The sequence below is a fragment of the Vulpes vulpes genome, chromosome 3, assembly GCF_048418805.1.
Source record: "Vulpes vulpes isolate BD-2025 chromosome 3, VulVul3, whole genome shotgun sequence".
NCBI classification, from domain to species: domain Eukaryota; kingdom Metazoa; phylum Chordata; class Mammalia; order Carnivora; family Canidae; genus Vulpes; species Vulpes vulpes.
In genome coordinates, this window is record NC_132782.1 from 81,507,768 (window position 1) to 81,523,724 (window position 15,957).

The 15,957-nt window shown below is 46.9% G+C and overlaps 1 protein-coding gene across 3 annotated transcripts in view; it reads right to left on the minus strand.

The window, feature by feature from the left end:
- The window catches only part of HIP1 (huntingtin interacting protein 1), a 158,736-nt gene that overhangs the window by 31,294 nt on the left and 111,485 nt on the right, over positions 1-15,957 (minus strand). For all 3 annotated transcript variants that reach the window (XM_072752938.1, XM_072752939.1, XM_072752940.1), the window contains exons 5-8: positions 8,967-9,047; positions 5,351-5,427; positions 4,794-4,855; positions 455-595 (exon numbers count right to left, since the gene is read on the minus strand). In XM_072752938.1, the coding sequence (XP_072609039.1) occupies positions 455-595; positions 4,794-4,855; positions 5,351-5,427; positions 8,967-9,047 (361 nt within the window). The remainder of the gene's footprint in view (positions 1-454; positions 596-4,793; positions 4,856-5,350; positions 5,428-8,966; positions 9,048-15,957) is intronic.

Below are 15,957 nucleotides of genomic sequence, written 5' to 3' on the forward strand. Positions count from 1 at the left end.
CAGTAGTTTCCAAAATAGAATCTGCAAAAGCATCCCAGGGATCTGAGGCTAGAGAGGGGATGGCCCACTGTGTGCTAGAACAGCTCTGCTTTAGGTTTTCTATTTCCCCAAACCTCCACTTGTACAGAGAAGCTGTGTGAACACTTTGGAAACTACTGCCTTTGTGCCTGGACAGGCGGGTCTGGTATCATTCGTGTGGGTCCCTAGAACACATGATATGTATGGACAGAGATGTGGTGAAGCCAGAAGTAGAGGGAAAGGGCCATCCCAGGACACCACTGTGGCAAGCCAGGTGCTTCCCTGGGCACACCAAAGCTTGTGTTCTGCAGTTCTCTACTCCCAAGAGGGTTGGGAGCTCTAGGGCCTTTGGGAGCTGTGGCAGAAAAGACACTCAAGAGGCTGCATTTCAGGGATACCCTCAGGCTGTAATCCTTCTGGCCGGAAGCATACTCACAGGAGTGGAGTTTGAAGAGGAGCTTGACGGTGTAATCATACAGATGGCTGCAGTCCAAGATGACCTGGATTAGCGGGGCAAGGCGGCATTGCCCAGCTGTCGTCACTGACACAGAGCGAGACATGTCCAGGGAATTGAACACTAGAGAATAAAAAGGAGACACAGGCAGTAGGGACAGGAAATTGCAGGTGACCTTCTCAGAGGGGCAGGAAGCAGGGGTCTGACCCATGCCAAGGACCTGCACTGTGTCATCTGATGTAGTTACCCCCTTACAACACTCCTGTGGGACAGGGAAACAGGTGAGGAGACAGAGTGAGCCCCTGAAGGTAATCATGTTTGGGGGGAAATAGCAAACATTGATCAGAATGCGAAGGAGGGAATAATTCAGCCCTAGCTTCCTGGTGGCTTGCCACAGGGTCTTGGGACACCAGAAGGGGGCATGTGCAGGAGCCCTGGATGGACAGTGGGGGGACCTATGGGGAGGATGAACCATCAGGATCAAAGGCTGCCTTTGGTCCTTGGGGGGCAGGTCAGCAGAAGTACTGCCCTCTGCAGACAGCACATCACTCCCTCAGTGTCTTGTTCTACAGACCCCTCTACATTACCCTCTGCCTCCTACCCCTTGTTCTTTTTAAAATTTATTAATTTAAGGAGAGAGAGAGCGAGACAGAGAAAGGACATGAGCAGAAAGGGCAGAGGGAGAGGGAGAGAGAATCTGTAGCAGACTTCATGCAAAATGTGGAGCCTGACATGGGGCTCGATCCCACGACTCTGAGATCTCAAGCAGAGTGGAAACCGAGAGTTGGATGCTTAGTCAACTGCGCCACCCAGGTGCCCCATAACCCTTGTTCTTTTTTTTTTTTTTTTAATTTTAAAAAAGATTTTATTTATTTATCTGAGAGAGAAAGAGTGAGAGAGAATGAGACAGCACAAGCAGGAGGAAGGGCAGAGGGAGAAGCAGGCTCCTCCATGCGGGGCTCGATCCCAGGACCTCAGGATCATGACCTGAATGGAAGGCAGATGCTTAAGTGACTGAGCCCCACAGGCACCCCATACCCCTTGTTCTTAAACCAAGCAACCAGATGCCTGGCTGTGGACCCTCAGCGCACACCACTGGCCAGGGCTGAACTCCTTCCTGTAGCGGCTGCCCAACACCTGCAGACTCCACTGTGGCCAGCATTGAAAAAAATCAGTGGGCCGGACTGCCCCGGAGGAAAGCCCAGAGCTGCTGTGCTCAGTCTTTCCTGATTACACTAATCCCTGTTAACTGGCTTACTCTGGCAGTTGAAAGAAAAAAAGAAAAAAAAATCCCAAACAGTTCTAATTAAAAGGCAGCTTTTCTTTTTGACACAAATTAAAAGCAGCTGTCACTGCAAGGCAGCCATCTTCAAGTTTACTGGCTTCCTTGGACTCCACTCTGGCAAGGAATCACAGACTGCTCCATCTTCCAGCCTGCCCGCCGCTTTCCAGGAAAGCCCCTTGGCATCCGGTAACGTCTAGAGCAGTGTGACCTTGGACAAGTTACCCAACCTCTCTGTGCCTCCAGGTGCTTTCATGTAAAATGCAGGTGATTCTAATAGCCCGTACCTCAAAAAGGTCTTGTAGGTACTCAAGGACAATGTCGAGTCAAGTGCAGAGCAAGGCAGCGGTTCTCAGTGTTGGCTTTGTGATTGATTGGAATCCCCTGGGGATATTTAAAATCTAATGTTTGCCTGAACTCCCCTACCTCCCATTCTGTTTTAATTGGTCTGGGGTAGGCCTGGGGCAGCAGGTTTCAAAAGCCCCCCAGGTGATTCTAATAGGCAGCCAGGGTTGAAAACTGGATTTCCTAGCTGAGTGGTTCTCTTGCCGCAGAATCACCCAGTAGCAATTGTGCAAAAGAATTCTGTGTACCTATGCTTGCCACATGTGGCTACTGGGTGCCTGAAATATGGCTAGTGCAACCGAGGACCTGACTTTTTAATGTCATTTAATTATAATTAATTTAAATAGGCGCTCATGGCTAGTGGCTACTATATTGGACAGTGTAGACCTGGCTGGGGGCTGGTGGTGGTGGGAGTGCTGTGAAAACACAGATGGCTGGGCTCTACCCTCAGAGATTCAGATTCATTAGGTCTAGGGTGGCACCTGGGGGGTGGCATTTCTAACAAGTTCTCAGGAGATGCTGCTGGTCCAGGGACCACACTTTAAAAACGGTTGCAAGTGCTGGAAATTAATGTTAACTGGAACTGGCCCGTGTTTCCCACAGCTGAAAACCAGAGGGACCTGAGGGTACAGCTCGGAACCTTGCAGGGTCACAGACTAAGACTCAGAAACTGGGGAGGCTTCTTCCAATACCAGTTCCCTTGGTTTTTGTGGCACTCAGTAGGGAACTGGGGATGGGATGGGAAATGGGGGAGACGAGTAGTAGAGGGCTCTTGATTCCAAGTCAGTGATCATTCACAGGCAAGAAAGCCACCACCATTTAACCATTGAGGGGTTTGTGCCAAGACTTGGGGTAGCTCCCCCCGCTAGAAAGCTCTAAGTGGCTGATTTAATCCCAATAACCCCAGAGCATTGGGCTAGATATTGACACTGTTTTATGAACACTGTTCCCCTGTCCTTTCCTCATTGCTGTTTATCTGAAGCAATTCTTGAGTTTCATTGAGTGCTTGCTATTATATCAGGTACTAGGCTAGAACAGAGGGAGATAATTCAAAGATGAGTTCCTGATTCTGGGAAGGAGCTCAGCATCCAGTGGTAATGATACAAGTGATCAACATATAAAAACAGCCAGGTAGGGGCACCTGGGTGGCTCAGTGGTTGAGCGTCTGTCTTTGGCTCAGGTCATGATCCTGAGGTCCTGGGATCAAGTCCTGCATCAGGCTCCATATAGGGAGCCTGTCTCTCCCTCTGCCTATGTCTCTGCTTCTCTCACTGTGTCTCTCATGAATAAATAAATGAAATCTTAAAACAAAACAAAAACAGCCAGTTGGTTAAGTATCCAACTCTTGGTTTTGGCTCAGATCATGATCTCATGGGTTGTAGGATCCAGCCCCAAGTTGGGTTCTAAGCTCAGCAGGAAGTCTGCTTGAGATTCTCTCTTCTCCTCTGTCCCTCCTGTTTGTGTGCACTCTCTCTATAAAATAAATAAATAAACCTTTAAAAAATAAAAAAGATAAAAAAAAAATGCATCCATACCATTTCTCCTACTTGGCTGGGGACCATCTCAGGGCAGGGACACAAAAGAGTTTTGTGTTTCATTTTTACTTGTCTATTGACTTTTGTACAAGAAGGTTGCTAGCAAGCCAAGTACCTTCTGATTTCTCCTACAAATCATGGTTTCCAACTGTTCGTGGTGTTCCCCTCATACATCCTGCACTGAACTGATTGGTTCAAGTATAAAGGCATTTGACTCCCTGGCACAGGCCTGGCACAGCACTAGCTGGTAACAGGCCAGTTGTAAGTATCAGTTGCACAGATGAACATGCCAAAGGAAGGTGCAATTCAGGGTGAGAACGTGTCTGTTTTTTTCTGAGAAAATCAGAGCCCCAAGAGTGGGTCCCACATGTCCAAACGCTGAGAAGGTCACCAAGCTTGTGCAAAAATATTCCCAGCTTGGAATCCTTTCTTTCATGGAGCTGAACACTTGTCATGGAGCATCTTGAATCTTAGAAAATAGGCTCTTCTGTTCCCCGGGAGAGAAGGGGGAGCCACGCTGACAGGTGTGGGGAAGAGGGGACCCCAGAGAGAAGGGAACGGACTGCTTCCTTCCTGGTTCTTGTCAAGGAAGTGTTAGGGGCTGACAGCTGGAAGGCACCAGAACTCTCAGTGAAGGGAGCCTGAAGTGTGGCCAACTCCCCTTTCTGGTGAAAAGGGGCTTCATGGGCTTCTCACGTGGATTTGGTCAACAACTCAATTCGACCAGCTGGTCGACCCTGGCTGCCAACCAAACAGCACATGACAGCCCCTCCTCCTGCGCAGAAATCGGCCCCCAGTGCCAGCCTAGCTGAGTAGTTGACAAAGCACCAATCAGCACTGGGGCTGCAGATTGAAGGTTATCAAAGAAGTCAGACCTATCTTTGGGCTCTTGGAGGCCTGGGCTCTCAGAGGAAGGCCGGCAGGATGGGAGGCATGGCCCTTCTGCTCAGAATGTAATCACCAACTCTGAAAACACCAAAGAGCTCCAGCCCCTCCCTGCACCAGGGACAAGAGAGTAGAGATTGGGTGTGGATATTCCCATTTCCTGCACAACGCTATAGGGAGAAGGGGGCTGGAACCACTGGTCCAAATGGGGAACAAAGCTTGGACTTAGGCAATTCCCCTGAGAGCCTGGGCCAGATGGGAGGGAAAGACTCACCAGTTTGGAAGAGGTTAAGTTCACACTCCAGGTAGTCAAACATCTCCACTGTCAACTGGAAACTTGGACCCAAGAGGAGAGAGAGCTTATATTCTAGAGCCCAAGGCCAGTGCTTTACCTGTCCCCTCCCCCTGCTCTGTGTTGCTCTCCCTGTCCTCAGTGCACAGATGCAAGCACGCACACATGGGCATATGCTCATGCATGCGCGTGCATGTGCGCGCACGCGCACACACACACTCACACATACACACACACACACACACACACACACACACACACACTAGCTCCAATCCTTAGCCCCCACCTATGTGGGTCTTAAGGCCATTTGAAGATCAAGGAGGGTAAACTCCACAGTGATGGTGACAGAGGGGAGGGCAGAGGGTGACACCAAGAAGCGAACCCGGGCAGCCTAGAAGGGTTCTGAATGAGGCACCAGCAGTATGAGGCCTCATCCCAGCCACCGCCCTGGCCATCAGGCCCTGTGTGACCCTAGCTATAGACTGGCAACATCGAGCTTTCTTCCCTGTTGGGTCCACAGCACAAGGATGGCCACTCACAAGTTGTTAACGTCACTCTCTCCAGCCTCATCCAGCTGCCGGTCGCTCATCTGAAGGTTGCCTGGGAACCTGGGATTCTGGAAAGGGAGGCAGAGGAATGAAGTCAGGACAGAGCCCCTCAACTAAGCTAACACCAGGCAAACTGTCTACACAGAGCTTGGGCAGCAGCAGGCTTAATTCTGCTTGTGTATCACCCACATGCTTCGAGGGGGTTGGTGTCAGTGCACAGAACCTCCCGTACATACAGACTCCTGACAGACTCACAGCAGAGAACATCCACTACCCATCATCAGAGGGGAAGGCTCCATCCCACCCCTGGGAACTGGGACAGGGCTCTGCTCTAACAATTGGTGTCCTGGGACATTCTTCTAGAGATGCTCTCTGGAGGCTTAGCGTGATAGCAGCTGGCCCACCACCATCCATGAGGCGCAGTCCGTCCCGCATCTGCATAGCCCCGGTACATTCTGAGCCCCACCCACGCTTCCCTCTGTTCTTCTGCCCCTTCCAGAGGCTGCAGTGGTGAGTTCAGGGAAGGCAAAACTGTTTTCATATTGGCTTTAGGGAAACATAATAAAATAAACCTGAAGGTAGGAAAACATTACATCATGAGCCCCCAAAGTCAGGAGAAATTATTATGCATCATCAATCTTGTCAAATACCCATATCACTGTCTCTTCCCCAGTGTGGCCTGCCTGGAGTGGGTGGAAGGCACTACAAAGGGAAAGGTACAGATAGGCAAGGACAGACGGGTGGCCAGTCGAGAGGATCTCAATTCCATGGAGCACACGTTGGGCTATGAAGACAGAAACCCTCCACCGCACACCTCCTGGCTATCCCCTCTGCCCTGGAAGCCCCTCCCCCCCCTTAGACTCGCCACCCCTGCTCCTTGGTCTCAAGGTGGGCCAGTTACTTAAGCGCCCCTTCTGACTGTATTTAATCTCCTGGCTCTGTCTGGACACTGCAGAAATCTGTCCTCTCATCCCTCACCTTTCTTGCTGCCTGTCCTTCCACCACAGTCCTGTCAGAACCCAGTAAGCCTGGGTCTTTGGGCGAAGATTAGCTGCCAAAATCTCTGGAGAAGGACTCACAGCTGGAGTCCCCTTTAATCGTGTTCTCCAGCCTTAGTGCCCCTTCCCGGTCATTGCTACTAGCCCTGACAGGCTCCCCTTTCTGTCCGTAACTGTTCCGCCCTCAGACTGGGTGCCTGGCTCCCACGCCACCACCCTTGGTATGTGCCTTCCTCCTCACATCACTGGGACTCCCTTGGCACCCTGCTTCCCACTCCCTTCCCCGTTCTGAACATGTTAGCTGTCCTGATCCACTGGCTTCAAAAGAAGAAGGACCAGCCTCTCCAGCCTTCCTTGTGTCCTATTTGATCTGATCTCAGTTCTGGTTCATTTGGTCCATTGTTCAAGGAGTCCTGACTGAAGCACCTGTTCTGGGCTAGATGCTGGGCAGGACACAGGACACAAGGGGACACTCATACCTGTACTCTGTCCTCCCAGAGCCCAGAGCCCAGAGCCCAGAGTGCCAGGGGCCTCACTCTGCCTCCCCAGGCTCCTGCACTTCTTCTGATCACCCAGGTCCTTCCCATGAGCCCCACATCTTCCTAGCTGTTGCCCTCCACCCGTCCTACCAGCCTTCAGAGAGTCTCCACCACTCTTGCCTGTCCCAGTGACCAGCATCCTAACCCAGCTCTCAGTCTTCCACTCTGAGTGGGATGGTCCCACACAGCTGCCCGGCTACCCTTTACTCTCCACCTGCCTGTTCCTCACACTGTGGATCTGCGGCTGTAGCTGACTCTCTGCCTGGAACTGCCACCTTGCCTTTTTCAGTGGCTCCTCTCTTCCTGCAATGTGACAGACAAGGACATGGGGGTCTGGGGAAGGTGTGAGTGTGATCCTTGGGAGAGAGGGAGGGAGGCAGGGGAGTGCACCATGGGGCCAGAGGGTATTGGCAGACTGTATGGCTACCCCTCCGATACAGTCAATGGCTACCCCTACGATTCAAAACACACTGTCTTTACAATGTGACTTTGACATTCTGCCTTCGCCAGTGTGGTCCCTGTCCTATCCTCTCCAATCTAGTGACCTCTGTAATGGCCTCAGCCAATATAGGACAGTGGAAGGGGTGCTTTATGACTTGGAGGCTGGCTCATATAAATGCCATGCACTTCTACCTTTTTCTCTTGGGAAACTGGCCAGACTGCAAGGAAGTCCTCACTAGCACTGAGACCTCACGAGGAGGGAGACCCTGGGCCAGCTCCCCGTTATCCCAGCTCCAGCCAAGACCAGTGGTGACCACATGGTGGAGCTGCAGCCATAACTGCCCAGCCCAGCCCTTCTCAAACTCCCAACCAACAGGTGTGAGAGATGATAAAGGGCTACTGGTGTTTCAGCCACTGAGCTGGAGGTCAGCTCAAGTGTCCTGCCTCTGAGAAGCCTACCTGGGTCGCTGGAGTTTGGGCGTAACGCCCCAGTATAAGCGCTGGTACCACCTGCTGCATCTCTCAGATCTGGTCCTCACTGTACTTGCCTGCCCTGTCTCCCAAGCAAATACGACTCCTGGGGGCAGGGCCAAAGTCTATTTACCTTTCTCTCTTTAGAACCTAACCCAGGTCTGGCCTGCGTGAGCACCCAGAGGTATGCAAGCCAAGGAAAGGGTGGCCACCGAGCAGCACTGGCTTTAGCATCCTACAGGTTGGGGTTCAAATCCCACCTAACAACTGGGGAGCTGTGTGATGAGGCACACACTCGACATGCTCCCAGTTTCATTTCCCTAGGCTATCTGAATACCTCCTCTCTACAGTTGAGGAGAGAATTAAACAGTACACAGGAATGCCTAGTATACTAGGGTGGATTCCATGAATCAGAGCCACCCCTCAAGTCCTTAAGAGGTAAATCTCCATTCCTCCCTATTTCCAATGCCAGCTCGCTGACGGAGGCTAGTTCCTCTTCTACTGCCAGGCCATTCCTCCCGACCCCTTGCTCCATCCATGGTCTGCCTCGGGCCCACTTCCTTCATCTTCCCCATCGATGCCACAGCCCTGCATCATTTCAGAATGCCTCTTGCTCCGGTTATAGGCTTGCGGGACCACTTTGCACTGTGACACAAGGCCACAGGTACATAAGCCTCCTCCCCCTGGCTGATCAGGGCACTCCTGACGAGCAGACCCTTTCTGAGTATCCTTATGTGCCACTTCGTACCCAGCACAATGGTTTTGCCTGCATTAGGTGCATTAGAAATACTGTCTAAGGCCACAGATGGACGAAAAGAAGGTTCTGTGTGGGAACTCACTACATAAAAGGATTGTTCTTATTAAGTCAAGTCAGTGCTTCTGAAATACTCTCCTAAGGCAACCTAGTAGATAGGGCTCCTCTCTGCAAAATGGGGAATAAAGAAAGAGTGTGGAAGATGTGAGCCAGAATCTCAGTCCCATGTCCCATCATGGGGGCCTGACTGCAACAGGCTGGTAAAATATCCTCTCACTGGATATGATATAACATTCTTTGAGAGGCTGGAGCTGCCTTATTCCCGGAAAGACCTAAGAGTTTGGCCCACAGGAATACCAGTGGGGTTGTGGGGCAGGGGCTGGGACAACTGTTGGCAAACTCACTTTGGTGTGATATTCCATCTTCGTTCTTAGCAGTCTGAGGTAGATGCTGCAGAGCTGTCCATACCCCTCACTCAGGTGGCCCTTCCGGGAAAAGATAAGAAAGTAGTACATCAATACTAACATTTGGGGAAGAGATTGACAGCCAGGACTTCTGTTTTCGACGATGTATTTTTTTTCTGATTCTGAAAAGAACAAATGGCCATTGTGAAAAATTTTAGAAAATACAGACAAGCACCAATACAAAAAAATCATCCTTAATCTAAACACCAGATAGAATCATGGCTGACATTCTGAAGGACAAAATGTTATTTAAAAATTTTTTAAATTTCCATTTAAATAGATATATTTTTAAAAGTTTTATTATCTAAGTAATCTCTACAACTGATATGGGGCTCAAACTCACAACCCTGAAATTAAGAGTCATATGCTTGGGGTGCCTGGGTGACTCAGTCAGTTGAGTGTCCAACTTTGATTTTGGCTCGGAACACGATCTCTGGGTTGTGGGATCAGGAATCGCTGATTGCTCAATACAGACTGTGCTGGAAATTCTCTCTCTCCCTCTGCCCCTCCTCCTGCTCACACACTCAAATAAATAAATAAATAAATAAATAAATAAATAAATAAATCTAAAAAAAAAAAAAGACCCACAAAAAGTCATATGCGCTTCTGACTGAGCCAGCCAGGTGCCCCTAAAATAATGTAGATGTTATTTTTTTGAGCTGTTTTAGGTTCTCAGGAAAATTGAGCAGAAAGTACAAGGATTTCCTACTCCCTACTTCCACATGTACAAAATCTCCCCCACTTCAACATCAGCACCCGAATGGGACATTTGTTCCAACTAGTGAACTTCACCAATACATCCTTATTGTCCAAAGTGAAGTTTACATTAGGAATTGCTCTCGGTGTGGTACATTCTATGGGTTTTGACAAATGTATAATGTCCCATACCTGTCATTACGGTATCATACACAATAGTTTCACTGCCTTAAAAACCTTCTGTGTTCTACTTTTATTTTAAAATATAAAATAGAGGGGCACCTGGGTGGCTCATTGGTTAAGCATCTGCCTTGGGTTCTGGTCATGATCTGGGGATCCAGCCCCACATCAGACTCTCTGCTCAGTGAAGAGGTCTGCTTCTTCCTCTCCCTCTGTCCCTCCCTCTGCTCATGCTCTCTCTCTCTCTCTCTCCCACATATATAAATTAAATCTTTAGAAAATATTATATAAGATGGAATCCATTTTTTAACTTTATGCTTCAGTTTTTTTCCTATCTTCTCAAATTTTTTTGTTTCATTATTTCTAGTGATATTTTTAATGATATTATAAGCGTATGCTGTAACTTACCAAACAAACTCCTTATTGTTGTATGTTTTAGTTGTAGGCATGTTTTTCTACTATAAGCTGTATTCCAATGAATGTTCGTTCTTACGGTATAATCTTATGTACAAACAGGAGAACTTCCTTTGCATAAATTCTAGACAAGGCTTCTGACTTAAGAATTTGAAGTCTCTCAGGATCCCTAGGTGGCGCAGCGGTTTGGCACCTGCCTTTGGCCCAGGGCGCGATCCTGGAGACCCGGGATCGAATCCCACGTCGGGCTCCCAGTGCATGGAGCCTGCTTCTCCCTCTGGCTATGTCTCTGCCTCTCTCTCTCTCTCTCTCTCTCTGTATGACTATCATAGATAAATAAAAATAAAAAAAACATATTAAAAAAGAATTTGAAGTCTCCCGTCCTAGTAATCACAGTCTGGTCATAGGCTGTTTCCTTCCTTCCATCTCTCTTATCTAAGTGCTGGAGAGGAAACACCTCCAGATGGACTCCGGCAGACTAAGAGTATCTAGAGCATTTTACATGAGATGGGGATTGAAACGGGACAGATCTCAGCTGGGAACAAATAGGCCTTCCCAAAGAGTCTGCCCAGAAGCTGGAATTAGCAGAGTGACACTTGCAACTCCCAGTTGCACACAAAAAAGAAGGAGGGTAGAGGCAAAAAGAACTCTTCCACTGAACAGCTGTGTTTCCCACATGAGTTCTAATTTCTAAATTTTCTTCTGGGTGCACCTACATCCTCTAGAGTAGAGGAACCCCACTGAAGTATGCCTTGAAGGTCACCAAAGGGACGGGGGTCATCACAGTAGGTTAAAAATATCAATGCCGGGATCCCTGGGTGGCGCAGCGGTTTGGCGCCTGCCTTTGGCCCAGGGCGCGATCCTGGAGACCCGGGATCGAATCCCACGTCGGGCTCCCTGCATGGAGCCTGCTTCTCCCTCTGCCTGTGTCTCTGCCTCTCTCTCTCTCTCAGTCTGTGACTATGATGAATAAATAAATAAAATCTTTAAAAAAAAAAATATCAATGCCAAAAATGACACTATTTCCTCATGTATTAGTTTTCTATGAAAAATCATATTTTATGAATTGTATGTTATACTTGTTCATTATGGAAAAATTAGAAACTAGTGGAAAGCAGACAAAGTGAAACTATGCTCATCACTGAAGATAACTATATTTCACATGAAAATGCACCAGGACCAAAAAACAAAAGACGAATGGATTGTAGACTTCAATGTGCAATGTAAAACTATAAAAATCATAGGAGGTAACACAGATGACCTTCTGTATGGCAATGATTTTTTTAGATAGAACACCAGAATTGTGATCTATGAAGGAAATAATTGATCATCAAGCTGGACTTCATTAAAATTAAAAAATATCTGGAAGAGTCACTGTCATTAGAATGAGGAACCACAGATTGACACATCTGGTAAAAGATTGTTATCCAAAACATACAAAATATTCTTAAAACTCAACAATAATGGGCAGCCCAGGTGGCTCAGTGGTTTAGCACTGCCTTCAGCCCAGGGTGTGATCCCGGAGACCTGGGATCGAGTCCCACATCAGGCTCCCTGTATGGAGCCTGCTTCTCCCTCTGCCTGTGTCTTTGCCTGTCTCTCTCTGTGTGTCTCTCATTAATAAATAAATAAAAAACCTTAAAAAAAAAAAAACCTCAACAATAAGATGACAAGAAACTTGATTTTAAAAAATGGACCAAAGACCTTAACAGACACCTCTCCAAAGAAGATATACAAAGAAGATAGCAAAAGAATATATGGAGAGATGCTCCACATCGTCTGTCACCAGAAAACACAAATTAAAACAACACTGAGATACCAGTACACATTTAGTTAGAAGAAGAGCCAAAATCCAGAATACTGAGAATACCAAATCCAGTGAGGGTGTGGAGCAATAGGAGCTCTCACTCATTGCTTGGTGGCAGTGCAGAGTGGTGCGGCCACTCTTGAAGACAGTTTGGCAGTTTCTTATAAAACTGAACTTACTCTTACCACATAATTCAGCAATAGCACTCCTTGGTTTTTACCCAAAGGAACTGAAAGCTTATGTTCAAACAAAACCTGCACATGGATGTTTATGGACGCCTTATTTATAACTGCAAAACATGGAAGCAACCAACACCTTAATTGGTGAATGGATAAACTGTGGTACATTCAGACAATGGGGTATTACTGAGCACCAGAAGTAAATGAACTATCAAGCCCTGAAAAAACATGGAGGAACCTAACTGCAAGTTATTAAGGGAAAGAAGCTAATCTGAAAAGTTCACATACTATATGATTCCAATCTTATGACATTCTGGAAAGGGCAAAACTGTGGAGACAGTAAAAAAGACCAGGGGTTGGGGGTGCCTGGGTGGCTCAGTCAGTTGAGTGTCTGCCTTCAGCTCACGTCATGATCTCAGGGTATGGGATGAGCCATGTGTCGGGCTCCCTGCTCAATGGAGAGGCTGCTTCTCCCTCTCCCTTTGCTCCTCCCCTGCTCATGCTCTCTCTCAAATAAATAAAATAAAAATCTTACCAAAAAAAAAAGACGAGTGGTTGCCAGGGGCCAGGGGAGGTAGAGAGGGACAAATAGGTGGAGCACGGAGGATTTCGAAGCCAGTAAAAGGATTCTGTATGATACTACAGTAATGGCTACATGTCCCGATACGTTTGTCCAAAGTCACAGAATATATGTCACAATACATACCATAGGTGAACTATAATGTAAACTACAGATTTCAGGAGATGTATCAGTGAAGATGTGTTACTTGTTACAAATATACCACGCTGGCAGGGGATGTTCCTAATGGGAATGCTACACCTGTTTGGGGGCAGGGGGTATAGGGGGAATCTCCATACTTTCTGCTCAATTTTGCTGTGAATCTAAAACTTGCTCTAAAAAAAAAGTGGGGGGTGGTGCCTCCTGGGTGGCTCAGTCAGTTAAGTGGCCAACTCTTGATTTTATTTTATTTTTTTAAATTTTTTTTTATTATTATTTATTTATGATAGTCATACAGAGAGAGAGAGAGAGAGGCAGAGACACAGGCAGAGGGAGAAGCAGGCTCCATGCACCGGGAGCCTGACGTGGGATTCGATCCCGGGTCTCCAGGATCGCACCCTGGGCCAAAGGCAGGCGCCAAACCGCTGCGCCACCCAGGGATCCCTAACTCTTGATTTTAGCTCAGGTCCTGATCTTGGGGTCCTGGGATCAAGCCCCAGGTCAGGCTTCATGCTCAGCAGGGAATCTGCTTGAGGTTCTTTCCCTCTCCCTCGGCCTCTCCCCACACTGGGGTGCGTGTTCTCTCTCAAGAAAATAAACCTTAAAAAATGTCTTAATTGAAAAAAAAAAAAAAGTAAAAAGGTTCCTACTATCCAGAAACTCTCAGCCAAATGGAAGAGACAACTACATAGGAAAAAAGGCCAAAAGGAATACCAGTTTGGGTAACAAGTCAGGCTAGGTATCTGGGCTGATTTTCCTACTGAAAACTACTAAAATATTGAGTAAAATATTTAAAACTTCTTTTTGAAGGCATTAATGAGCTAACAGGAGTGTAAGGAATCCTCAGGCCAAGGACTGAATCCATATAGGTAGTAGAAGAATAAGTGGAATATTGGGGTGATGGAGTTGGTGGGGAGGGGACAGGGGTTTTGCCACACCAGGTGAACTAAACTTTGGTTCTTTGGATCTCAGGAGCTAGGTGGTGGATAGGAGGCAGGGCTCCGGCCTGCCCACGTTTAAAAGTCTGGTGGAAGAGCAAAGATTGCTTCCCTGATATAGGCGAACTAAGGGTGAATTGGAAATAAAACAGATCCCAGCACTCCAGCACCTAAGGAGTTCTCCCTGAGGGCCTCAAACCACTGTTGTAGATCAGAGGGAGGGAAAAACAACTCCTGGGAATTGGACCTAGGAGCCAGAGCTCAAGGGAATCTGCCTGGAATTCACAAAACCTTAAGCTGAGGGGATCCCTGGGTGGTGCAGTGGTTTAGCACCTGCCTTTGGCCCAGGGCGTGATCCTGGAGAACCGGGATCGAGTCCCACGTTGGGCTCCCGGTGCATGGAGCCTGTTTCTCCTTCTGCTTGTGTCTCTGCCTCTCTCTCTCTCTCTATGTGACTATCATAAATAAATAAAATTAAAAAAAAAATTAAAAAAAAAAAAAAAACCTTAAGCTGAGAATTTAATTTAGAGTGATTTCAATGGAAGCAAATGCCCATTCTCTCTGGAGGAACCTGACTTGAAAGAGTTCCCACAAATAAGATTCTTTTTTTTTTTTTTTAATTTTTATTTATTTATGATAGTCACGCAGAGAGAGAGAGAGAGGCAGAGACATAGGCAGAGGGAGAAGCAGGCTCCATGCACTGGGAGCCCGACATGGGATTCGATCCCGGGTCTCCAGGATTGCGCTCTGGGCCAAAGGCAGGTGCTAAACCACTGCGCCACCCAGGTTTCCCTTTTTTTTTTTTTAATTTTTATTTATCACAAATAAGATTCTTAGGAAAATGAGCAACTCACAGTAAAAAATAACTAAGCACAAGAAGATACTCCATAGCATGAACAACATTCATCAAAAACAATGGATGACAGGAATAGATCTTGAAGGACTTTAGATAATGGAAGTATAAGAAGTGATATATGAAATCACTGTTTAATTTGTCTTAATAAATAAAAGGCTGTCTCAAAATATATGCAGGATACAAGAAATCATTAAAAAATGACAAACAGATTTGGGGGGAAAAAAGAACTCCAAGAAATGAAAGCTAGACTAAAATTATACATCTTATGAAGAGGTTTAACAACATATTAGGCCCAGATGAAACAAATGAACTAAAAGTTGGATTTACTGGAATTATGCAGAATGCAGGAAAGAGGAAAACAGGTAGAAAACCATGAAGCAGGAGTTTAAAGACATGGGGTGAGGGGGGGGGCACCTGGCTGGCTTATTTGGTGTAGCATGAAATTCTTGATCTCAGGGTCATGAGCTCAAGCCCCATATTGGGCATAGAGCTTGCTTAAAAAAACAGACACTGGGGGATAGAGTAGGAAAAAAATAACATAACCAAAGTCTCAGAGGTAAATATAGAATGGAGCAAAGGCAATAGCTGAAGAGACAAAGAGAATTTTTCAAGACTAATAAAAGATATTATGCTACAGGTTAAGAAGTTTAAGGAATTCCAAATAAATCTGTATCTACTCTTAGATCTTTTGTTTTTTAAGATTTTATTTATTTATTCATGAAAGAGAGAGAGAGAGAGGCAGAGACATAGGCAAAAGAAGAAGCAGGCTCCCTTTGGGGAGCCTGACATGGGACTCGATCCCAGGACCCTGGGATCATGACCTGAGCCAAAGGCAGATGCTCAACCACTGAGCCACCACTAGTAAGAACTTAAAAATGGCAGAGGAAAACCAGATTTGCTTCAAAGAAGGGATAATGAGTCTGACAGCCGACTTCATGGAAATGATAGAATCCAGAAGTTAGTGGAAGGATATTCTTGAAAAATATCGTCTATGTGCTGAGAGAAAATAACTGTGCTGAGAGTGCTGAGAGAAAATAACCCCAGAGAATCCTAAACCCAGAGAGAATATTTTGCATGTAGGAGGGTGAAATAAAGACATTCCCAAACAAGTAAAATCGGTTATTTGCCACCATGAGATTCTCA